Genomic DNA, 25038 nt, shown 5'->3' with positions numbered 1-25038 from the left:
TAAGTTACAGAAGCTAATTGTGCTTGTGTTGAGCTCCCTTGATCCACTTTGCTCATGCTTGCTTTAAATTTTAAGTGTTGTTCTGAGAAGCTTGGTTGATATTATTTTTTCCTGTGAGATAATCTGTGTTCTTGATCCCATTTGTTGCTCAGGGGCTCAGGACTGGAAGGGGAGAGTAGGTCAGGTTTTGCCTCAACTGTTGCAAAGTTGGGGAAATTCTGCAATCTCTGCGCCTCAGTTTCTGTAAGAGCTTGGAAAACACAAGGAGTGGCCCCTGTGTATGTAGCCAAGGCAAGTGTAGCAACAGAACTAGGGTTTGCAGGTGAAGCTGGGCAAAAGTATTGAGTGGAAAAACAGTCTCCTAAAACTAAGCTTCCTTTCCAGGCTTTTCCAATATTTCTGAATTTTCTATTTTTTTGTGTTGAAAGAAAGAAAGAAAGAAAGAAGAACACATTATTTCTCTATTTTTGGCCATAGGAATTATTTTTATTTTTTAAAAGAAGGAAACAAATAATGGATGAAGAGGTGATGCAAACCCTCACCCTCCATCACAAGCCCAGTCTGCATTGGCTCAACATTTTTGATTCCTGTGGATGAATCCAGTTCTCCTCTAGCTGACAGATTGGTAACAGTGGTCTGAAACACTTCTGAATCATTCTCATTCCCTTTCTTGACTTGCAATTCAAGCTTTGCATTGTACAAATTGGCTTTAGCTCAAGGGTGGTGCATTGCCCCTTGCAGCATCGTGCAGCCTTCTGGGAGGGCTGGGCTGCAAAGCTGTGAGTCGGGAGAATCTGAGGTTGAAGTTAGCACCTCTGATTAAATCCTCAAAGAACAAGCAATTCTGTATGCTCATTACTCAGTTCTGGCTATGTTCTGCTTAATAACTAAACAGTAATTAGCTCCACAGTTTTGCTACTATACTTATAATAGCCCCCAATTAAAGTTATGGGGTTTTTAGGCAGTAATGGCTTACAGAGTAATTAACGAGCAAGAAGCTTTTATTACTACCTTTATTTTTAGCCTGTGCTTTACAAGCCTTTTCTGCCAAATCCCAAAATCTTAGACAGAGGCTTGTTGTGCCCGTCTCCTGCCATGCGGCATGGAGAGGAGCAGGGCTGCGTTCGGAGCACCTGGAGCCGGCCACCGGCGTGCCCGTGTGCGGCCAGGAGAGCCCAGTGACAGAGCCCTTGTCCCCAGTGCCTGCTGTGCTGTGTGGTTGCAAGGGAGAGCCATCATTGCCCCGTGCCTCAGTTTCCTCATCTGAAAAATGGGCATGACAGTGCTTGCGCTCACATGCCCGCAGTCGTCCTCTGTCCATGATGACTGGCTCCGGCGTGTCAACTTGGATGTGAATTCAAAAGGGTTTGTTGGGTGGCAGGGATTGTGGTTCAGCTGCTCAGTGGATTGCAGTGGGCTGAGTGGAGGGATCAGCTCTGGTTTGTGCCGCTCCTGCATCATTTTTTAGCAGAAATTAGAACAGTTGCTATTGCAAAGGTGAAAGGAACCCAGTGTTTAGGTTTAGGGGATACTTTGCCCAGGGGGAAAAGCTATTAGTGAGAATATACTTTGTATCCTGAAGTACGAGTGTTTATTTTCTTTGTAAAGCTTTTGTTGTAGGATTTGGCTGTGTTTGTTTGTTATTTCCTGGCTGTTTTGTAATATGAGTAAGTGTTTGGTATGTTTGTTTGGGGGTTTTGTGTGTATTTTTCTTACATCAAGACAATATTTCTACTCCAGTGACATGTATATACACAAACTCGACTCAAGCAATGCTTTAGTTTAACATGTTCTAAATCACTTCTGTTCAGTGTGGGAAAACCAAGGAGTAACGATGCTGGGGCTGATCAGCCCCAAAGGAAGAAAGAAGGTAAAACTGATTATAAACCAGATTGCCGATCAAATCAGTGTTTCCTCCGGTAAGTGTCAGAGCTGATGCCAATCGACTTGATTTAAAAAAGCACCTTCAGTGTTTAATAATCCAGCATGTTACTAACACGTGGCTCCGGGATTTATTAACGCTGTTTTATTAGATGAGTGTCCTCCTACCATTGTCACGCCTTGACACCATTGCCCTCTGCCGGAGGAAGCGAAAGCTCTTTCACCATGTGGCGTAGCCCTTCTGCTTGCAGTGTGTTAAAATATATTTCTGTCAAGGAAAGTCTTTCCAAACTCTGCAAAACACCTTTGTTTTAGAAGTATTTTAACCCCCAGATCGCTTACATTTGAGCTGGTGATTTGTGTCTTTTGCCTGATTCTTCAAAACTGAAAAAAAGAAAGTATACTTTCTGTAGTGGAAAATAGAGTTTCATCTTTTTAATTAATTCATGTTTAAATTTGTTCCTCCTCCTTCCTTTCCCTGTGGAGGAGGAGACAGCAGAAGCCTAAAACTGGCAATCTGAACAAGACTCGCTTTTGTTTTGAACGTTTTCAGTGGGAAAAGGAAAGTGGTATTATGATGGGGCAGGGGTAGAGCGGATGCCTTGATGAAGAGCATAATTTTCCCCAGACTAATTTTTGGCTAGCCTTGCTTGTGCCATAAACAGCAACAAAAAGCATCGTTTGGCTTTGGTAGCAAGGGATTTTTTGGATGCAAGCCCTCTGTCTTGGGCTGTGAAGCTGTGACTTCTCTCACCAGCAGTGTAAAATTGCAGGCAACCATGTATTTCCTAGCTGATGTTGTTCACAGAAGAAAATGGATTTCACCTTCTGCAGCTTTAACATGTGACGGTGAGGTGAGAGCCTGGCTTTGTTACACTGAGAACTGGCGTCACCCTGCACTGAGGCCTTCAATTGCATTAGCGTGTTGAGAGGGAACACGCTTGAAATACTTTGCCTGGATCCAGATTTCATAGTGCTCACAGCAGCCCCAAGTGAATTCTTACGATGTCCTTCAGTCAGGCTTCTCAGGGTCATCAATAGAATTAAATCGCTTCAGGAATTAACAGTGAGCAAATGTCTTTGCTGCAGAGCAGAGTACGTGGTACACTGTGGATGCCGGCAGGCAGCTCGGTGTGCAGAAGCGTGGGTCAGCAACTGGGGGTCAGGCTGTGGTCTGTGGCTCCATGTTCTCCCCCAGCCGACCACTGCCATCTGCGATTTGCGTCCATACTGGGGTTGTGTCCCTTTGGGTGTATAGAGGGAAGGGGACACTAATTACAGCGACTGCACGCGGGGTATCTGATTCACATCTCCAGCCCACAGTTGCCGATGGTGCAAAAGGAGCTCAGCGTTCGGCCAGCCCCAGGAGGACGTGGGGCTGAAGCGTTCCCATGGCCGAGAGTGGTGTCTCCGGGAGCTCTCTGCTGCCAGCCCGAGCAGAGCCGCAAAGCAAAGCCGACAGCTCTCTCTGCTGGGGCATGAGTGGGCCGTGTTGGCCCTTGGCAGCTGGAGCATCACAGTGACAGATGATTGACCAGGGAGCTGCTAAATGCTCTGTAGCAAATTAAAAGGAATCGATGCTGAAGAGACCAATGCACAAATCATTGGAGCCTGCTCATTTTCCCCTGCGATGAGGGGATGGAAATCAGAGTAGCACCCCAGCCCAAAGGTGCCCGTTCTCCTTCATACGAAGCCCAGGGACAGCCTGTCCTATGGGAGGATGCTGACGATTGGAGTCTGGATTGGCAGGAGGCAGGGAGAAGGCGGCTTTAAGGTAAGAGCACTGTATTTGGAGGAAGCTGTCCTTGACAAACGGGGCATTCGATGCATGCCAGCCCACGGTGGCAGCTTGCCAGATGCTGTGAATTGACTCTGAGTGGCTCTTTTAGCATGTCATTTCCTCCCACCCCTTCTGCAGTGGCAGAGTCCTTTCCTTGGTGCATTTGCAGCGAAGGCACTTTACTAGGCAAGGTGTTCAGGCTTGTCAGAGCTGCTCCTTATGGCTCTGCCCTACAGGGATGCTCAAGGGACATGTTCTGGCTTTATTAGAGGATTCAAAGGATGCCAGCACTCAGTGTCCTCTGTTCGGGCACTGACAGCAAGTGCAGGGACAGCAAGGATGAGGCCAGATGCTCTTTCCTGAGGGCACTGTGTGCTTTGGCAGTGTTAGGCCAGCGGGATTTCTCTGGCTCTGAGAGCTGGACAGGGATGCAGCAGAAGCCTGATGTTTACTGGAATAATTCCTCCTCTTCCTCCATGGTTTCCTTTGTCTGGATGAGGCTGCTTTTTCCAGTTCTGAAAAAAATAGCAATCCGCATTGCTGGGGGATGCTTCCTTGAAAGTCTGCAGGGTGTCTGGCTGCACAGAGCATATCCTTGGGCCATGAAAAGCTTTTTCCTGCTGGTTCCCTATACTTGACTGCAGGAAACCCTGCATTCAATAGAACCAAATGTGTTTGGCGGTTGGTTTACAGGTTTGTTGTTTCTTCCTCTGGAGACCCTTCCAGAAGACTAGCTCCCTCTTATCACCCTGATCCACATCTGCTGATTGTGTCCTCTGCATGATGCTGGAGGAAGATAGGTGCATATGAGGAGGATGGGTCTCCAGCTCTGTAGATCTCTGGCACAGGTTTTTGTATGGGAAGTGGCAGATCTTTCTCTGGTGCGAGACCTCTGGATGGGCAACTGGCTCTTTGCTAGAGTTGGCTGGAAATTTTTTGACAAGTTGGGTTTTTGTGTGTGTGGAAAAAAAATGGATTCGCTGAAACTTTTGTTAAGGGACGTTTAAGTGTGTTTTCTGTACCCCTTGTTTTCCTTGGTAAATTAATACCTCTGTGATTGAAGTGCTAATTTGGAAGAACCAGGTTCAGTCCAGCAACTTGAATATCGCTTGCTTGCACTTTAAAAAGACAACCCATCGGTTCTTGGAGCCATTTCACTTCAAGGCTTCCACTGGGCTCAGTGCCGGAGGCTGACTGTGGTCAAGGCATGGCCAAGGGAAATTCAGATCAATCCAAGCTGGGCTAATCAGGGGTTTGAACCTGGATCTCTCCATGACTGCCCCATGCAACCAAGACAAAGCAAATTCCAAGGGTGTCGGGAAAAACATTTGTAAGGTAGCATTATCTACAGCCCAGGCTTGAGTCTGATTTAAGGACATGATCTGATGGTTTCCAGGGCACCGCAGTGGCAGTGACTGACCAGCCAGCCAGCGGCTGTGCAGTGGGAGATCTGTGCTTTTCCCCGGAGCAGACTGCTCCGTGCCTTCAACTGCGGTATTCTCTGTGCTCTCCCTTGTCTGCAATGCAGCCCTTTTAGCAGCGGGCTAATGCGTTCCCCCACGTAGCAACAGTGGTACTAAACTGCTACCCATGTTTGCAAACTGTCCACCGTGTGTGTCCCTGCTAAGTGATGTACTTTGCTTGCCAAGATACTTGGGTAAAATACAGTCTGCTTAAATCTTGTATGTGCTTGCACTGAATCAAACTAAGTCGTTGTGGCAGTTTAATATACTCTAGTCGCAACACCTCTGAGATGGAAGAAATGAACCTGAACAGGCCATTGGAAGCCTGAGTTAAAACTGGCGGCATCAAAGATGCCAGCAGGATGGTCTGAGCTGAGGGGATTATAATGATGAGCAAAATGCAGGGTCACTAGCTTGACCGGAGCTGTATTCCCAAGAGTGTAGATGAAGTCACCTTGATCGTTCAGCATGGCAGAGGGAGGGGGCCTGGTGGGTCAGAGCACTTGCTGATGTGTCAAGCAAGTAATGTGGTCATTATGGTCTCTGCTTCCTCCAGGGGCTTGGGCTAGCACGCCGTGTTGTGAGGCTTGGCTGGCTTGTGGATGAAGGGTCCTTTTCCGCTGGGGGATGCTTCGGACCCTGCAGCACTGAGCAGTTTTTGTTTGGCTGAAGCAAGGGTCTTGCTTGACAAGTGGATGCAAAGGAAAGCAGGGCTCTGGACACCCAGGAGGCATCAGTCCCTGGAGGGGTGGGACACATTTCTGCTGCTCACTGTCCCAGTTTGATTTGCTCTTCTTGAGGAGTATTATGAACATTATGGAGCAGCTCCCTAGTGCTTTTCTGTGCCTACTCACCTTTGCTCTGTGTTGCAGGTTTCCTTCCGAATGAGTCCCTGAAGTTCCTCCTGGCCGCTCCAGCAGTGGCCTGTGGAAGTGCCCTCCTGCTCCTGGTCTCAGCGGTCGAGGCCCCTCCAAACCTGCTTCTGCAATGGGTGGGTTGTAAGCACTGGTAAGACCTACGAGTCGTGTCGCCTTCGCTGCTCTCTCCCTCTCTCGCGTTCTCTCTCTGTCCTTGTTCCTTCTTGCCCATTTATTTCTGTTCTCCATGTGCTCTGCTGTTCTGTCTCTGGGGTTTTCACTGTCAGGTAATGAGGAGCTGTGGGTCCAGTCAGTCTTGGAGATGCCGAAGAGACGAGACATCCTGGCTATCGTGCTGATAGTTCTGCCCTGGACACTACTAATCACCGTCTGGCACCAGAGCACCATTGCTCCACTGCTTGCAGTGCATAAGGGTGAGAGAAATCAAACCAGCCCATGCCAAGTCTGTGCATCCCTCCCTTGTCCTCATCTCCTCTCTCATTTCATTTCTCCATGGCAGCCATGCTCATCTCAGCTCCCAGTCCATGCTCATGCAGAAGGCTCCACACTTCTGCTGTAGGAACAGCCCCAGTCCATGCTCATGCAGAAGGCTCCACACATCTGCTGTAGGAACAGCAGAGTGCTTGTAGGGGTTCTTCAGAGACATCAAACTCCAAGCCATGGGATAAGCTTACTGCACTGGGAGAGCTTTATGGCCTAAATCCAGAATCAGTCCGGGTACTGAAGGAAGACGCTTTTCTTTGTTCCCTGATGATCCATAAGAGAGGAGTCCCTTCCTGCTGGCCTTTGCAGCATTCTGCACACAACTTAGTCCAGCAGGAAAGCTGCAAAAAAAGAGAGCAGAGGACAAATTTACCACTTGAGACAGCTGCTCTGGGAGACATGAGGCAAAGAGCATTTTTAAGTGTGCTCAGGAAAGCAGCAAACTGATCCTCTTGCACTTGAAAGAGAAGGCAAGAGCCAGCATCTCACCTGTTTGGTGGAGTTACAATACTGTGAGAGAGTCAGCTTCCACGCTACCTGTCGCACAAAGCATTAAATAGAGCCCTGGCCCAAATCAGATGAATGCAGGAAGTTCTGAGGGATCCTCTCTGCCCAGAAAGGTCGTAGTTTTTATCCTCTTCTTGGCATAGCAGCAATATCTAAGGGCTGTGAGAGCTCTTGGGGGCTGGAAAAAGCCATGCTGCCTATTGCGGTCTTCATTCTTGGTTCTGCCCTTCTGCTGAGTGCCAGGGCAGGCAGGTCAGCTTGGGGAGGCTTCTCTGTGGGGAAGAAGGCCAGCTCGTTTTCCCTCTCTGGTCCCTTTCTCTGGGAGATTCTCTCCCGTTTTCATTTTAGTGTTTGCACCCATCCTCCACAGTTGCTTATCATTTTGCTGAACAGTCTGATGTGCAGTTTGAGTTGTCAGAAGTTCAGAGTCTGTCCTGAGCAGCTTTACCTTTCCCCTTGGAAGATGGACAGCCACCCAGGAGGCTTTGGGCAGTTCTTAAAGGAAAAATGACTGTGATCCCCTCTGGGAGGTGGACAGTGTTTCAGAGGATGAGGGATCTCCTGGGCTCTAAAACAGGACTTGAAAGACTACTAAGAATACACTGTCTGTATACCAGTTTGATTCAGTGTCCTAAAAACTAGGACCTGTTTTTTGTCAGTGGCCATGGACACTGAAGTCACAGCACAGAGACTGCTCTGCTCTGACTCAGTGGTGAACTTACCGATGACCTTGGTAAGACACTTCCTCTGCCTCTGCCTCTCTGAGCCCCCAGTGGAAAATGAGTGGTGAAAGACCAGCCTAGCAGCTCTTGGGAGAAATCGTTTTGTTCTTGTAATGCATTCCTGAGATCCTTTGATAGCAGGTGCTGAAAAAGAAACGTGCATCTATACACTAGCAAGCACAGAACGGCAGTGCTTACACAGGCCAGGATTTACGGCTGAGGGTTTGACCTGCAGGGGTTTGCAAACTGTCTCAAGAACCATCCTGGCTAATTACATTTATGTCTATGTTCAATGCATTTTGCAGATTTATTTTTTAATTGATTCCAGTGTTCTCTGCTTTCAGAGAGCTCTGCTATGCGATGCTGATGTGCTTTGCCTTATATAGGGCCTGATACCAACAGGTGCATGACACCTTGTCCCTGTCTGACCCCCTCCCAGATATACACACTCCCTGCTTCAGTGCCGCAGAGTACGAGGTCTTTGTTTGGTTCAGGGCTGGTATCAAAGTCTATGCTGCTGGAAGAGTAACATACTATGAAATATCCATAGGTAGTACCCTGCTGGGTCAGATCTAATGTCTGTCTGTTCCTGTTCTTTCTCATCTGAAGTTCCTGGTAGTAGCTGATTTTGCAAAATCTATGGCTCAAAGAATTATGTGCCCACTAGAGAGCACCTGGCTTATATGCTGAATGGAGGTGCCCCTTCATCTCTGCCAGTCCCTCACTGTAGACCGTCATTTATCTACAGTGGTATGAAAGTGTGAAAGTCGCACCCTGGAAAGGCAACAGGTGCATGAACATTTTTTTTTTCCTTGAGCTGATTGTGAACAAGACTCCATTTGTAAGGATTTTATATGTTTGGATCAGTATATCCTATATATATGCTGTTCATTGTTCACATCCGCACTACTGAATGGGCTGTTATGTTCAGAGATTGGTAGGGTCTTTTTGAGGAGAGGTTAGTCAGAGGCAGGTGAAAGTCTCTGCAGGAAAAAGCCTACAATTACAGGCTTTAATTTCTACTCTCCATTTCTGGATTTGAGGTGTGTGTTTCCCTGCTTCTCTGTGCCTCATCCCAGGCCTGTCAGGAGAGCAGCGGGGTACTGCAGTGTCCTGGCCAGATGCTGCTGCTGGGGGATCTTCACTGACTTGGTATTTTCCACCAGTTAGTTCTCTGCCTCCCAGTCCAGGTGCTCCAGTGCCTGAGCGCAGAGCCGTGAGTCCTGTCCCGCTGAGCAAGGTGCCCAGAGCGCTGGAGCTCTTTAGGGATCACAGATCATCAATCTGTGTTGCTATTTTCTTTCTCTAGATCTAAGTGCTGTACAAGCCTGTCTCTTCTGGGTGCTTTTTTGAAGTTGCTTGTTCTGAGCACTCGGCTGCAGCATTGTCCTGGTCTCTCAGGCCTTGTTTGGTGCTGGTTTTCTAACAGCAGGAACTTCTTTTCTAATCTGTGTTTGTCCCTGATTCCTTTATTTATTTGTGTACTTATTTATTAAAGCCTCCATCCGAGCTAGTTTCCTTTCCTCTGAAACCATGAGGGTGACCTGCTATTAGCAAGCAGCCTGCTGGCTCAGTCAGGGGGTGTTGGAGGACTGAGTCCATGCGGCTTTTTCTCCTCTCTCATACCCTTGCTCAGATGATGGTGGTGACTCCCAGCGTGATCTCGCTGCAGGCTTGGACTCCAAGGAATACTGCTTGTCGGACCGGGACATTGTGGAGGTGGTGAGGACAGAATATGTTTATACCCGCCCACCCCCGTGGTCAGACACCCTTCCCACCATCCACGTCATTACACCCACCTACAGCCGGCCCGTACAGAAGGCAGAGCTGACGCGCCTGGCCAACACCCTCCTGCATGTGCCAAACCTGCACTGGATCCTGGTGGAGGACTCACAGCGGCGCACGCCTCTCATCACCCGGCTGCTGCGGGACACGGGGCTTAACTACACCCACCTCAATGTAGAGACACCCCGCAACTACAAGCTACGGGGAGACATGAGGGATCCCCGCATTCCCCGGGGGACCATGCAGAGGAACCTTGCCCTGAGATGGCTGAGAGAGACTTTTAACAAAAATAACAGCCAGCCTGGGATTGTTTATTTTGCTGATGATGATAACACCTACAGCCTGGAGCTCTTTGAGGAGGTAAGACCCTGCCGGGGGGCTCCCAACTGGCTGAACACAGCAGGTTAGCACATGGGGTGTAAAAGATGCTGTGTACTGAGCTGAGGAGATGCTGTGTACATCCTCTCCTGAGCTCTGGATCAGTCTTGTCTCTGTAGCGGTCCCACTGCAGCTGTCCTGAAGTTTTCTCTGGGGCTTGGTTACTATGCTGCAAAGCGTGCGTTTCCCAGTGGCAAAGGCATCCTGTGCGAAGTAAGGGAAACCCCAGTTTATCCTGTGGTATGTGATCAGGAGGCAGATAGCTTTTACTGTAAAGGAAGCGAACAAGGAGCTGTCTTCCCCTGTGGGGAGCCTTGTTAGTGCTGGAACATCGCCTGCTGTCTGATATGCCTGTGCAGAAGCACATGCCTAGCAAAAGAAACCTCGGCCGTCCTCCTTCCATGCTCCACCCTGGAGGAGATTTCTGGCTGGTTCTTGATCTGATATTATCCACCTTTCTTCTCCACCACCCCTATGTATTGCACTTGGCTGTCTGTTAATTCATGTTTGTTCTTGTTTGGGGAGTCCCTGGGGTTTCTCTTCCTTGCTGTTTGCATTTGTTTGCTCTCATCCCAGAGTGGCCACCGGTTCAGTTCTGTAGCTGTGAAGAGCCTGGTGCCTGCTCTGCACAGATCCCCAGCTGAGGTAGCAGTGCCCTTTCAGAGTGACGTCTGAATGGTGTCAGCACAGTCATAGTGCTTGCAGGACATCTTGTTCAGAGATGCTCTGTGCAGTTGTCTCTGGCTTGCCGCACAGGCGAGGAGCGTGCATTTGTCAGTACTTGCTTCTCCTCACAGAAAAGTGAAGACCTTCATGTGCTGCCTTGGAGAGGGCTGTCTCTCTGCTGGGAGACACGTGCAGCACTCCCCTCCGGAGCTCTTCCTCTTGCAGCATCAGGGGACGGACGGTCTCGCCAGCTGTTCTAAGTAGGCGATGGGGCTGAGATCTCAGCCTGGAAGTTTGTGGCCCCAGGTACTGTGATGGCAGGCTGAATTTCAGCATGTCTTGACAGCCCTGTTGGGCTTTAGCAGGGGAACGTTCCCATGTGCTTTCCCACCTTTGCTGTTTGTTCCACTCCTACTGGGGTTGTAAATGAACTCTTGAGCCTTTCCCTGTCTGCGGGTTTGCAGTGGTCTTACAGTGCCAGGTACACTGTACCTCACCTGGCTTCCAGCTCAGAAATTACTTGTTCCCCTTGCTCTCCTGAGGCTGAGCTCTTGCAGCAAGGGACAAGAAAGGAGGATTGCTTCCTTCCCCACCAGTTGCCAGTTTTCATACCAGGGATCTCCTGTTTATTTGTTCCATACATGCCGCCTTCCCCTTCTCTGATGGCTTTCACTTTAGCTTGGATAGCCACAGGAATATACATGCTTTTAAAGCCGAAAGCAAATTCAGACTGAATGTCTTTCTTCCACAGTCCCCTTTGAGGCTGGCTCGGGCAGCACCTTGAGACAGACACCGCACGTTAATAAAGCAGAAAGGGTTCCTTCGTTCACTCATGTGCTTTGCTTGTAGAGGCTTCTCCTCTCTGATACGTGGCTGCAGTTAAGGTCACATGGAGCCAATGAAATGTGCTGTGAAATGCAGAAGACACGCACTATTGTTCCCTGTGGACAGGGGCTGCCGTTAGCATGTGTATAATGCAGAAGGGCAAGTGCCAGAGCTCTTCTGGTCTCGTTTGCAGTAATTAGCAGTGATGAGATTAGCTCTGGGAGATCCCTGATCTAAGAGACTGGGCTGTGAGCAGAACACGAGGCTGAGCCTGCCAGCCGAGCGGGACAGGGCGCTGGGGGGTGAGCAGGCAGACTGGCATTCAAAGCATCTGCGTTGGCAAGTGCAGGCATCTGAAGTGTCCCCTGATGGCTCCTATCTATTTCTGTTGACTCTACAGGGAGCAGAGGCATCCAGTGTTGTTCCGCTGGGTAGCAGGAGCGGCTACAAAGCACCGTCCTGCACGCTGGGAGTTTCTGGAGAGGCTGCGTTTCTCAGCTGTCCCTGAGGTTGTGGGCTACAGCTGCAGTGCCTCACTCTAAAGATGAGGCACTTTAGCCTTACAGTGGCTCATAGGCTGAGGTTGCAGCGCAAACTCCTTAGCTTTCAGAGAAAGCACCTTTGTCCCTAGATATGCCATTGCTGCCTTGCCAGGTGGCATTGGACAAGGTGCTTCCCTCCTCTGTGTCCTTATTTCCCCAGCTGTCCATGTGGAGGACTGATGCCCCACAGCTCTAACGATCTTTGGACAAAAAACCCACTCTTAAATCTCAGTTATGTTTATTATTGGCAGCTTTGTTTTTAGTGCTGAGCTCCTGCTTGGTTCCGTGGCTATCCATTACTAATGCTATTGTTAGTTGCCACTTTCCAAAGCACTTTGCTTCTGCAGTTCCGGGATGTACATCCTCGTACCGGTGAGTAATGAGCTCTGCGGCTTGGTCCGAGCCCCAGAGCATGCCTGGGAACGTAACCCAGGCTTTTAGCTCAGCTCTCGGGTTTGTGCTGAAGCTCAGGGGCATTCGTTTCCTGCAGGACAGCGAGCAAGGTGAAGTCGTTCTGCTGGGGTGCTGGTTTGCGTGTTGGAAGTCGCATGCAGTCAATCCTTCTGTGTGCACCCACCGTACCCTTCTTTTTCCTTTGCCTCCAGATGCGCAGCACCAGAAAGGTGTCAGTGTGGCCAGTAGCCTTCGTCGGTGGCTTGCGCTATGAGTCACCCAAAGTGAACGCTGCAGGGAAGGTCTATGGCTGGAAAACTGTGTTCGACCCCCATCGCCCGTTTGCTATAGACATGGCGGGGTTTGCTGTGAACCTCAGACTGATTCTCCAGCGATCTCAGGCTTACTTCAAACTGCGAGGAGTGAAGGGAGGGTACCAAGAGAGCAGCCTGCTGCGGGAACTAGTGACTTTGAATGACCTCGAGCCGAAAGCTGCCAATTGCACTAAGGTATGGTCTCTTCCTCGTACGTGGGTTGTAAGGATCCAGACATAGGAGAAAGCCCATTCAGCCCCATCATTCAGTCACTTGTCCTCTGCATGTGAAGAGAGCCCACCCCCACTGCAAGGGAGCTGGGAATGGGCAATTATGTATGAAAATGGGGGGGGCAGTTATCTTTTTTGGTTGCAGGCTGGTAGCAGTTGCCATAGGCCTTGGAATATGGAGTCTCCTCTCCCCTGTAACTGTTCCTCTTCCTTATATTACCTCCAGAGAATATCCCTATTCCTTTCAAGATAGGCTTATCTGTGGCCTTGCTAATACTCTGGAGCAGGGAATTCCATAGGTGAAATGTATGTCGGTTGCTTTACATGAATTCCTGAGGGGGACTTTTAAGTACTGGCCCTCCTGTGATAAGCTAGCATCACATGAGATTTGGCCCTCTGGAACCCATCTGAAGTGTAACCCCGGAGTACCGGCCGTGGTGTTTCCTGGTTGCAGGGAAAGACTGTTCACACAATCACTGCCTTGTTGCGAAGTTGTCTTCTCCTCCTTGACATTTACGCAATATCGCTGTAGTTGTCCACAATAACCTGGATCTTTCTGTGTCAGAGAGAATGTAGAAGTGTTTTCATGCCTGGGATATTGCTCTGAGCTCTAGGAGGCTTCCAGGAAGCTTCATTTTGGGGGGATTTTACTGCTATCAAATGACTGCTAATTATTTGACTGTACACATTGCCTAGTAGCCACCAGGTCACGTAGCAGGACCTCAAAGTGCTAAATAATGTAGAAACTCAGAACACAGTGATGGTTCTTGCCCTAAAGACTCCCCGGTCTAAGATGAGAGACAAGAGATGGATTTCTATCTGAAATGACAGGAAAGTGTGCAAGAAACAGTGAGACAATGCTGGTTAGTGTGACAGGCGTCAATCATAGCACATCAGCAACAGAGGTGCTGTCAAATGTTTTTGAAAGCTTTGTGAGTGGGTCCACTGAGCACCGCAGGTGTGGAGGGGGTCCCTCTGAGATCACAGACCCCTGTGTAGCACTCTTATGTCTTTGTCTGTAATAGGTATCAGCCAGTCTGATTTAGGGAGTCTTTATTGCTTAATTATCCCAGGAGGATTATTCTTTTTTTGCAAATAAGCTGTTACTGCCGGCAGACCCAGTGTTGGATCCAGGTCTCCATCCCTTTTTGGAATAAGAAAAAATTTTGAATAATACCGTTTGTATCTGCTTTCCATCTGCACTGCTCCCCAGCCACAGAAAAAAAAAAAAAGGATCTCAATGTTCAGCAGCGCTCAGGCAAGGAGTCCAAGAATACAGAAGAGCTGAGGAGGAGGAGCAACTTTGTTTGTTATCTGATACCTGCTGTTCCTCATTTTTTAAATCTACATGTCTGTGGTTCTGGCTGTCCGGCACTGGGGTAGATAACACAGATGGTCTCCCAAGGGTGGGAAAAGAGATTGGATTAAAATTACATCTCTGTTCTTGGGCACTGCATGCCCTACTAGCTAACAAGAAAGCACTGACTGGAAATAAGTGTGTTTCCAACAAGCCGAGGGAGATGCGCAGGTTGCTTTTTGGCTGGTGTACAGAAGATTAGGGGTGTTTACTCCATAGCCAGTTACGCAATGTTTGGTATATTGTTGCTGCTGTAAATAACTGTTAGAAAGAAGCTGTGTTAAAAAGGCTGGATATAGGAAATGGTGGTTGTGGAGGAACACATGGAGGAAGGAGAGGAAGGAAAAGGTTGTTTTCAGGCAGGAGGGAAAAAATGGTGCTGTCAGACAGGCTGCCGTGCCAGTGCTGTCACACAAGAGCTGCAGGTCAGAGATGGAGAGGAAGCAGGAATTGCTGGCCAGGATTTGAAGCAGACTGTGTTTCTTTTTTTGGCTGGCCTGGGGTGATCTGAGAAGGTCCTTGTTGGGAGCTGAATGCTGTCTGCTCCTGGCAAACTCTGAGTGCAGCTTTGCAGGTTGAGCTTTGCCTTTCTGCTTTTAGCTGGTGCCAGCAGCCTCCATTTCCCAATTGCTGTTTTGCTCACCCGTTTGATGAGGAGGAGAGTCCACACAAGCAGCAGAGAAGGACAGAAGTAGGCTGTGGTCTGGGGTCCTCTTGCCCCGAGGTCAAAGCACAGACTTCTTTCTCATTGTGCTAGTGTGCTCCCAGCAGTTGTCATGGTTTGCTTCTGTTAAGCATAACCATAGTCCTGTTTTGCAGTGAGATTTACATTAAAAATTACGATGTGCTCAGATAGAGTTGTTAAGGAGGGATCAGAGAAGGATGTAAGATAAGCATAGACATCTGCTCTCCAAAAATGCTGCCTTCTCTGTGTGCAGTGCTGCTATTTGTAATATTTATCAGAATTCAGCCTACAAATGCACACTCCTGCAAAAAGCTTAAGCTTTGGCCGAAGACATATATCCTGCTTATTTTCTCTGATTTGAGAACTGCCCAAAATGAAGGAGAACATTAAGGAAGTCAGTATGAATTGCTGAGGAGAAAGGAGAGGGTTATCCCTCCTTATCAGGAGGGAAGGGTTGGCTTCTACTGGAATTGTAAGGAAACAAGGCTTTGCATGCATGCTATGTATTTCTGTGTTCTCCTGCTTCTGCATTCTCCCCCCCCCCAAAACAAACCATACTCTTTTCAATCCATTGACAGGGGATAGAGGTCTGAGATTCTGTATTCCCAAAAGGTTGATGTAACTGGGACATGTTCTGCTCCCCATTTTCCATTAACACCTGAGGAAACAAACTGCAGTGTGCTCAACCAGAGAGCCGTTAAAGGAGAGAGACTTTGAGTGGCCCCAACTCTTGAAAAAGCCTCAGCTTGGGCTGGCACAAGAGAACAGACCACAAAATACAAGGTCTTTGAAAATGAGATGTCTGTTGTTCCAGCTGCTCCTGGAGCCGCTTGTTTCTCCAGGGAGATAGGCATGGCTACGTTTCTTTGGGTGAGGCAGGCTGTGCACTCGGGTGGTCTCAGCAGCAATTCACTGGAATTGAAGTGGTGGCTAAAAGTAGTCATTCCTCCTCTCTCCTTATCTCTTGGCTGAGTAAAATCTGAGATTAAATCCACGGGTTAGCAGCTCCGTGTTTAGGTGGCTGTTGTGAAAAGGAATCGTCTGGCAGCTTTGTGCTGGGCCGGGAACGGCTGTTTCTGAGCCTTAGCGGCAGGGTGCTTGTGGGCACTATTCAGTGCCAAAGTCGGTGTAACAGGTTGCTATCAGACACAGGCTAGAGAACGGGGAACAAAGAGAGCTCTCCCAGCACCCCCTGAGCCACACACCAACGTTGTGGCTACCATGGGTCTTGGAACTGGCTCTGGGAGGGGAATAAATCCTTGTGCATAAGGAGGAGACCGAGCCTTTGGGGCCGGCAGCAGCCAGGAAATTGCACAGCAAAAGGAGACTGGAACTGGCTGCTTCGTGATGTCACAGATCTAAAACAGCTAAAACTTGCTCAGAATGGGCAGGAGAGAGGGAAAATGTCAGCCTAAGGCAATAAAGCTTGAAAAGGAGTACTTCACTTCCTCCTGATTTTATCCTGTGGTGCTACATACGGCAGGCAAGGGAATCAGCTTCGCAAGCTCTTTGTTTTCTTTGCCTTCCAGGGGCTGAGCAGCAGGGTACAGATGGAGCAGATCTGTCCTCTTTTGGGTTAGATTGTTCCCGAGATTGGGCACCTCTTTTCATGTGAGTTTGTGACCAGCGGTTTGCGGTGAGCTTTCAGTATCCTGACTGTGATGTGACAGCACTTTGTCGGTTAAGCTTTGCACACACACCAGTGAAGACACCAGTGCTTGAGCTGTTGATTTTTACGACAGAGATGCAGAACTTGGAGGGTTCTTTTGGCCTTGTCTTGTCCTGATTAGTCACGAGAACTGCTGTGCCAGTGCCATCCCCTGTACCACAGCTGAAAGCTGTCATTTATATCAGAGTAGTTCAGGTTTTGTAGCACAGTCTGCCTGCACTGCTTAATGGTGGACCTTCAGATCGGTGCTGCAGCTGCAATAGCTCAAATTAGACCACTGTAACCTTTTCTTCTCTTGTGATCTTGTATGTTTTGCCTATAATACCCATCACAAAGCACAAATCTTGAAGTTGATGTAATTGCAGAGTTGAAGATTACTGTTGGAGCTCTGGCTTGTTTAATAGCAGTGGCCATGATTCTCTTGACATATGAGAAAAGCTGGAGTTAGAGGGAGAAGCAGTCTTTATTTGTTACACCAATGGATGTGCTTTTGGGAGAACAGGGCCTCCACAACGCCTGGGAGGAAGCAAATGTGTTGTTTTAGCTTGGTGTCTCTTTTTCTTCATGTTGTGTAGTCTCCATTTCAAATAACAGTTATTGAAACCCTCCACGGAGGGTCTGTATGCTTGAAATCCTGTGACCCTCTCCAACTGTAGGTCGACTTGCCTATTTGCTTTTTAGTTTCCTGTTAGAAGACAATGAAGAAGTCTGCTATGGAGATGAATCCTTGTAATGTCTTAGATCTATTTTGAGTCCCGTGATTCTGAATGGCAAGGCTGCAAATGATTGTAAGTGTTTCGCAGTAGTAGGGATTTTTTAAGGGGACTCCCTCAGGTGACCTATATGAAACCACTGCTCAGACAAAGCCAGATACTTGGTCCCCCTCACTGTTGCTCCCTTGCAAGCTGTACTTTTTGCACAAGCCAAAGCTTCCCTGAGGCATAAACCAAATATCTTGTGAAAAATATCAAACAATTGGCTGAGAGGAAAAGCAGGTGTTTCTCTACTAAACGGTGATCTCTTTCCCACGTTAAAGAACACAGCTTGAAAAATGGTAGAAGCTGCGGTATCAAGCTGCAAACTCTGAAAATCGGTCCATTTTACTCAATTTGATGTAAGTTTCTTTTGGCACTTGGCTTTAACAATGCAAAAGTGGGATCCAGTTTAAAGGAAAGCTAATAACGTCTAGTTGTGGTCTTCTGTTTATGGAGTACGTGGTTAGAGTTGCTTCAGCATGAGTCCCATTGCTGGCAGAGTGCAGCCCTTGGCCATCAGCAGGGCTGAGTGTTTATGTGTCAGAAATGGAAAGAGCTCTTACCTGCCCCCGCTGGAAGGGAGAATTGGCTACAAGATTTTTCTAGCACCTGGACCACATTAAGGTTTATACATTCTGTTTGTTGGATGAGGAGCCCATAACTGATGGTTGCATAGCACTGAGAGCCACTTGTACAGACCTGTTTGGTTTTGCCTTTTCATAGGAAAGTAACACACTAATTGCAGCGGTAATGCTGCAGTGGGTGAGCAGGACTATAATAAAGCCTAACTTTGATGAGCGGGCTCTGAAGTGGTTGTGGGGGAGCGATGAAATGGTTTTTTGGACCCACTCCAGACAGCAGTTGGTGTCTACTGCCATAGTATTAGCAGGCAAGATTTAAGCTCTGCACATAAGGTGACCGCTCACATCAGAGACAAGTTTGGTCAAACAGCTTCTTGGGAAGGTGGGGCTGCTCCAGTTTAACCAGAAGAGTTTGGAAAGTGCATTGTTAATCCTTTAGAAACAGAGCGTGTCCTCGTTTTTCAGAAAAGCAAGGGCTGGGTATGAAATGGTTTGCGGATACTTGGATTAAATGTGCAGAGTATTGTCATAGCAACAAGAGGGAAACCCCCACAAGGTAGGAAATATCAATGCAAACAGGTGAAGGGAAGCAGGAGGCTGTAGCTCCGAAGGGATAAAGCTGCTCCCAGCAATTCAGGTTCTAGGAGCAAAGCCATAAGTATAATTGAGTCTAGTGAGGGGAGAGTATTCAGACAGCTTCCAGAACTGTCTGTGCCAGCACTATAGCACAGCTAGTAGAAACTATTTTACCTGTAATACTCACCCCCCTCCAAAAATGTTAACCCACGTCTTCAATTTATATTTTTTCCAGTTCTTCTCCACAGATGTTGATCCATATTGAGTCATTAAGCATTGGAATGGGCTCCCCAGGGAGGTGGTGGAGTCACCATCCCTGGAGGTGTTCAAAAAACGTTTAGATGTGGCGCTTCAAGACATGGTTTAGTGGGCATGGTGACATCAGGTATACGGTTGGACTTGATGATCTTTGAGGTCTCTTCCAACCATAATGGTTCTATGATTCTATATTAAACTTTGCTGCTAAGACTGAGGGAAGGTTTTAGTAGAAGCTTCAGTTCTGTTTTAAGCAAGTTGGAGAGGGGCTTTAAAGTGATACCATGTATTGAATCTGACACAGAATAGTGGATGGCAGTGTGGGGCCAACGTTTCAAAGGAAATGTGTATGGGGCTTTTGAGGCGATATGGCAGGCTAATGCTTGCTGGGCTGTGAAGGGGCTGTGTACAGCCCAGAGCACGTGGGAGGAAGGGAGTGTTCTGTAACTAGCTCCTGCATCTTGCAGCTCTGAGACAGCAGAGGTTGCAACCGAGAACTGGAGCAGCAGTGAAGTACTTCTCAGATCAGTGTCACTCTCGTATCTTTTTAGGGCCTGGAAAGACTTTAAAAGTGAAAAAGAAGTGATAGTGAGGTTAGGGAGCAGACTGACATCTTCTCTCCAATAATGGATTTTCAGAGATGCACTGAAAAATTCATTTTAATATTTCACACAAGCAAAGGCAGTGATGACAATTGGAGCAGCTGGTGGCACTCAGTATAACTGCCTCATCCCTCTAATGCACAAGTCACAACGTGGCCTGAAGTGGCAAGAATTTGGGTTTCTGCCCTGAGCCTAGCAAGATATTCCACATTGACCAAGGATATAGTAACATGATAACCAAGAACCGGAGTAAGGAGCTTGGTCTATGGGGAAACATGCATGTGATTCTCCGGTTACAAAGGAACTGCCTTACATCATTGAAAGGGTTGATGAGCCTTTCGAGGAAGATGGTTGATAACTACATGGAAGGAGCAGGTTAATGTCCCAAGACAGTATACTGTAAAATGGGTAATTTCTGTGCGCTGTGCATTTTGGATAGCAGTAGGCCTGCCTAAATGAAGTTTTATGCAAACCCCCTTTCAGCTGTGAATGCGCCATTAGGCTCCAGGGTAGATGGTTAAATTGCACTATTGATTTAATGTGCAAGAATATTTGTTAGTGCAGTGAAAAGCTGCAGCTAATGACTTCTGTTGGCTTCTTCAGATTTTAGTCTGGCATACAAGGACAGAAAAGCCTGTGCTGGTGAATGAGGGGAAGAAAGGATTCACAGATCCCAATGTGGAAATCTGACAGTGCATGGCTGAATGGAGACCAACACCAGGTAAGAGCTCACATTTTTGAACAGTAATGAGAAGCAAGAGTAAAAAAGGAAAATACTAGACAATGACAGGAAAAAGACAAGAGTTCTTTTAATTGTGCTTTCTAATTTCCAGTTTTCAGAGCTCTGACTTTCCCTTACTGCAAAACTTCTTCAGACCTTTTATCTTTAAGACAAGCTGCTAAGGGGAAATACCTGGTGAGAGGTTGGGGGGCAGAAGAGAAACCCAGGGAGTGAGAGCTTAGGCAGAAGTAACATTGTTAAAAAACCCAACCCTTGTCTAAACAAGAAGGCTGCCTTATTAATTGTACTAATATAGCTAAAGCACAAGGGTGAAGGATGTGGATTGATCCACCAGCAAACACCTGCGGAAAGCTAAAGCAGTATCAGTGAAAGCATTTTTGAGTCAGGCAGAAGCTTTCAGTGAGGGAAAAGTTTAATTTATATCTACATCAAAGCCACACAAGGTCAGTGACAAGTAAGGGAGGGTGTGGGTTAAACCCCACATGAGGTGTTTGTTTACCTAAGGTGAGCATGTAGTGTCTTCTTCAGTGGTAAGGAGGAAAGAACAGCACATTGATGGCTGACTTCCTGCTCATTTGTTCATGCCCTGGCTTCTCACCTTTAATTACCTGAGCACCTTGGTGTATTTAGTCTTTCGTATTTCCAGAGTGAAGGATGGGCTATTCGCTTATATCTGCATCCAGACTATGTTGCTCCGCTTTATTATTGTGGGGAGAAAAATAAATGCACAACTCCCTTTAACTGGGGTGTAGAACCAGGCCTGGAGGGGAGAGAAGATAGCTGCTTATTTTCTTTTCCTCTCGAATACAGAGAAGTAAAAGCAGCAAAGGAAAGGGGTAGATTTACTCAGGAATGGTATATTTTTAACAGTAATGAGCTCTCTTATAGCACATTGCCTCAGGCTAACTGGATGGAGCCCTGCCTGCTGCAGCGGCCTGCCTTTCCGGCCCATTGGCAGGACAGCAGAGGAAAGCCTGCACTGCATATCATCTGCGCTATATATAGCGGCTTTGCAGAGAGGCCATAGCTCTTCAGCGCTGTCACAACTGCTTTTCACCAACACCCTGTTGCCTAGCAGCAGTCCTCACAGATCTGCAATCTGAGATGGGTTTTGGGATAGTTCCAAGGGGTGGCAGCTAACTACAGCGAGGCAGAAGGGTAATATACATGCTGGTTGTGTCTCTGTTGCAGATTTCTTCATGCACAGCCTGCAAGGTTCCTCTCCACAGCATACGACCAGCCAGACATGCAGTAGCCAGGACCTCTGCTGACTTCCAAGAGTTTTAGTGTACTGAGAACAAGCAACACTGCATACATAAACTACCCAGATTCCCCTGCCCTTCCTCCTGGACTCTGAGCAGAACCAGATGCTCTGGAGGTGGAGAAAAAGCACAGAAAATACAGGACTGATGTCAGCTTCAGTACAAGACCAGCCGCATTGCGAGGTGCTCAGTTTGGGAGAAGTGCATGCAGGGCACGATGCACTGAAGACGTGGCCCAGCTGGAATGGTAGTCTAGACTGAGGGGGCTGTTTTACAGGACCTGAAAGCGAGGGTGAGAATGCTCACAGGAATGTGTTGGCCCCTGATGACTTGTTTTTCCCGAGACACACGTACCTTGTGGCTATGTGTGCAACAGCCTAAGCAGCTCTCTGTTCATGGAGGGGACAGCTGCCTTCTGAGATGGCACCTTAGCCCTTAATTTTAAACCTACTTTAATCAGTGTTTATTACGCTGCACAAGACAGGACGGCTTTGGGGGAGGATGGAAAGCAAGGCAGGTTAGAACAAACCCATTAAGTACCTCTGTTCTCTTTGTATTCCCTCTCCTTTCCCTTCATTAGTTTCATGGTTTGGAGGGCACTCTGACATACCTCTATGTTTGTAGAATCATATAATAGTTTGGGTTGAAAGGGACCATCTAGTCCAATCCCTCTGCGATAAGCAGGGACATCTTCAACTAGATCCGGTTGCTCAGAGCCTCGTCCAACCTGACCTTGAATGTTTCCAGGGACGGGGCATTTACCACCTCTCTGGGCAACCTGTGCCAGTGTTTCACCACCCTCATTGTAAAAAAATTCTTCGTCTAGTCTAAATCTACCCTCTTTTAGTTTAAAACCATTACCCCTTGTCCTATCGCAACAGGCCCTGCTAAAAAGTTTGTCCCCAGCTTGCTTATTAGCCCCCTTTGAGTATGGGAAGGCTGCTCTAAGGTCTCCCCGGAGCCTTCTCTTCAGGCTGAACAACCCCAACTCTCTCAGCCTTTCGTCACAGAAGAGGTGCTCCAGCCCTCTGATTGTGGCCCTCCTCTGGACTCGCTCCAACAGGTTCATGTCCTTCTTGTGCTGGGGACCCCAGAGCTGAAGGCAGTACTGCAGGGGGGTCTCACCAGAGTGGAGCAGAGGGATTCTGCCCCTCCCTCAACCTGCTGGCCACGCTGGTTTTGATGCAGCCCAGGATACGGTTGGCTTTCTGGGCTGCAAGCGCACGTTGCCAGGTTAATGTCCAGCTTTTCATCTACCAGTACCCCCAAGTCCTTCTCATCAGGGCTGCTCTCAACTCCTTCATCCTCCAGCCTGTGTTGATACCAGGGGTTGCCCCAGTCCAGGTGCAGGACCCTGCACTTGGCCCTGTGGAACCTCATGAGGTTCACACAGGCCCACTTCTTGAGCTTGTCCAGGTCCCTCTGGGTGGCATCCCTTCCCTCAGGCGTGTCAACTGCACCACTCAGCTTGGTGTCATCGGCAGACTTGCTGAGGGTGCACTCAATTCCCCCTGTCCATGTCATTGATGAAGATATTAAACAGCACTGGTCCCAGTATGGACCCCTGATGGACACCACTTGTCACTGATCTCCATCTGGACATTGAGCTGTTGACCACTGTTCCTGGATGGAGTTATGTTTACAGCATGTGGTTCTTTATTCATCCATGCTAAAATAATTGGAAGGGGGTTTTAATGAGATTGTTGTGGCCATACACCATACTACTTCAATCCAGGCTCAGATCTTGGTTCCGTTTAGCTCTAATTTGGTTCACATGAGTATTAGGTGTGGGATTCTCTGAAGGGTGCTCCTACATAAAGCCGAATTTCCACTCTTGAAAAACAAAGTTAACTGCTTAAAACTAGGGACTGAATGATAAAAGCTGATTTTAGTGCATTTACCATTTTACTGGAATGTATCCTTCAGCCCTAGCCCCTTTTTCAGGGCCATGCCATACTACTGCAGAGCTACTGGCGTGAAAAGCCACGCTGGAGCAGTTCGTGAGTTAACTTCTGATGGACAGAGAAGCACCCTTGTAAAGGGGATCCTGTGCTTAGTGGTCTGTTTCTTCCGCGCCTGGCTTGAGGTACGTTGAAAAAATACCTATGATGTAGAACATTAGTCGCCTCTTCCCTGTTCTGTAACATCAAAGGACCTGAGAGAGCACTGATCAAAGGGTGTTCTCTGACGAAACTGTATTTTGCTTCTCAGTGAGAGACACGGGAATGAGCAATGCAGAAGAGGAACCTGGGTGCTACTACCTTGGTTGAGTCTGTATTTGAGATTGACAAACTTGTTGAGGAAGAAACTGAGGTACAACATACCCCTTCTCCCCACCTCCAGCCCCTTTAAAAAAACCTGAAACTTACCTCCCCTTTCATAGCTGTTGTCAAACCTTTGATCAACCCCCACTGTCCCAATTCTTTCAAAAAGGTCTGAAGCACAATTTTACCTTTGAATTGAGGGAAAAATGTAATCCTGGAAATAGACTTGGTTATTTTTAGCCCTAACACATAGAACTATTAAAATGCTATAGATTTGATTGTTAGCATCACAGTGCAGAAGTCTCCCCTTGGACTAATGACATTGTGTATTTCCTATTATTTAAAAAAAAATTTTTTTTGTAAGTTATTTTCTCCCACTGTGTATCAAAACCATTGGGGAAAAGTTGCATTCTTTAGTTCCCAGTCACAGAAGCCTTGCTATGTAGCCTTTACAAAAATGTTCCTTTAGATACATTGGCTGAAGCGCTACTTGGATAGAAAGCATTTGATGCTACTGGCCGCTGGCTGCTCTGTGGGAACGGGTATTGTTATCTTGTATTAAAACAGTAGCTCTCTGCACTCAAGCAGATTTATTCTGTTATTGTACTAGCTTTCCAAGTTCACTTCAGTCTGCAAACCCTAGAGTGGAAAGAGACATTTTTAAAGGACTACAAAGTTTTCATACCATTTAAATAGTTTCCAGCTGATGTCCTCTCCTAGCTGCATGTTTTGTTTCACTAATCTTAATTCCACTCCCTGCTGGGTTGCAACCTTCCCTCCTTGGAAGGAAATAACTTTTAGAAAAAATGCAAAGGATCGAGTCCTGAACACAACCCTGCATATACGCTCCACTCTCCTCAAAGTTGGTCACACGAGTCTGGACCCTTCCAACTTGCACAGAGGCTACCGTGGTCCTCGGGAGCAGAGATACATATGTTCAGTAAGACCAGCTCTGGCCAGGATGGAGTGTATTACAGCTGCACTGTCTGTTCTCAGTTTTAAACAAACTGTATTTAAATTTGTTAAATAAAATTATGGTTTCTAAGAGCCAGAATACCCCGCAACTCCATTATCAGAGACAGTGCACATGTTTGGTGTTTCTCTCATAGCCTGAATCCTCTGGTTACTGGAACAGAAAGCAGAGGCTGAGTGACTTCTCGGAGTTTCTGAACAGATTCACAGCTTGAATTTGATTTCTTCCTCTCCCTAAAGAGATGGCAGCTCCTCAGTGACTGCGGAGCTGGTGAGTTAAAAAAAACAGGTCATGTTTTCCTAAATCCTGTGCTTCTGTTTTGAGGGACAAAAAGAAAAAAGAAAACCAGACCCAAGATCCCAAGATTTCACAGCAGGTTTAACCAGAAAGTACAGATATGCTCTCCCATTTGCAACTATGTATGAAACCCCTTTACTTCTATCCCAACCAAGATCTGATCCCTGCTCATT

At 47.6% G+C, this 25038-nt stretch overlaps 1 protein-coding gene across 1 annotated transcript in view; it reads left to right on the top strand.

The window, feature by feature from the left end:
- Nucleotides 1-20017, top strand: part of B3GAT3 (beta-1,3-glucuronyltransferase 3) — a 35715-nt gene extending 15698 nt beyond the window's left edge. Inside the window, exons 2-6 of the mRNA XM_009694606.1 lie at nt 5997-6132; nt 6269-6415; nt 9351-9859; nt 12516-12812; nt 19931-20017. Of these exons, the coding sequence (XP_009692908.1) occupies nt 6304-6415; nt 9351-9859; nt 12516-12812; nt 19931-20017 (1005 nt within the window). The 5' untranslated portion in view covers nt 5997-6132; nt 6269-6303. The remainder of the gene's footprint in view (nt 1-5996; nt 6133-6268; nt 6416-9350; nt 9860-12515; nt 12813-19930) is intronic.
- Nucleotides 20018-25038: the final 5021 nt, after the last annotated feature.

Source organism: Cariama cristata, unplaced genomic scaffold (genome assembly GCF_000690535.1).
Source record: "Cariama cristata isolate BGI_N322 unplaced genomic scaffold, ASM69053v1 scaffold9962, whole genome shotgun sequence".
Lineage (NCBI taxonomy): Eukaryota > Metazoa > Chordata > Aves > Cariamiformes > Cariamidae > Cariama > Cariama cristata.
The sequence above is the reverse complement of the archived record's forward strand: the minus strand, read 5'-3'. Positions and strand labels throughout refer to the sequence as shown.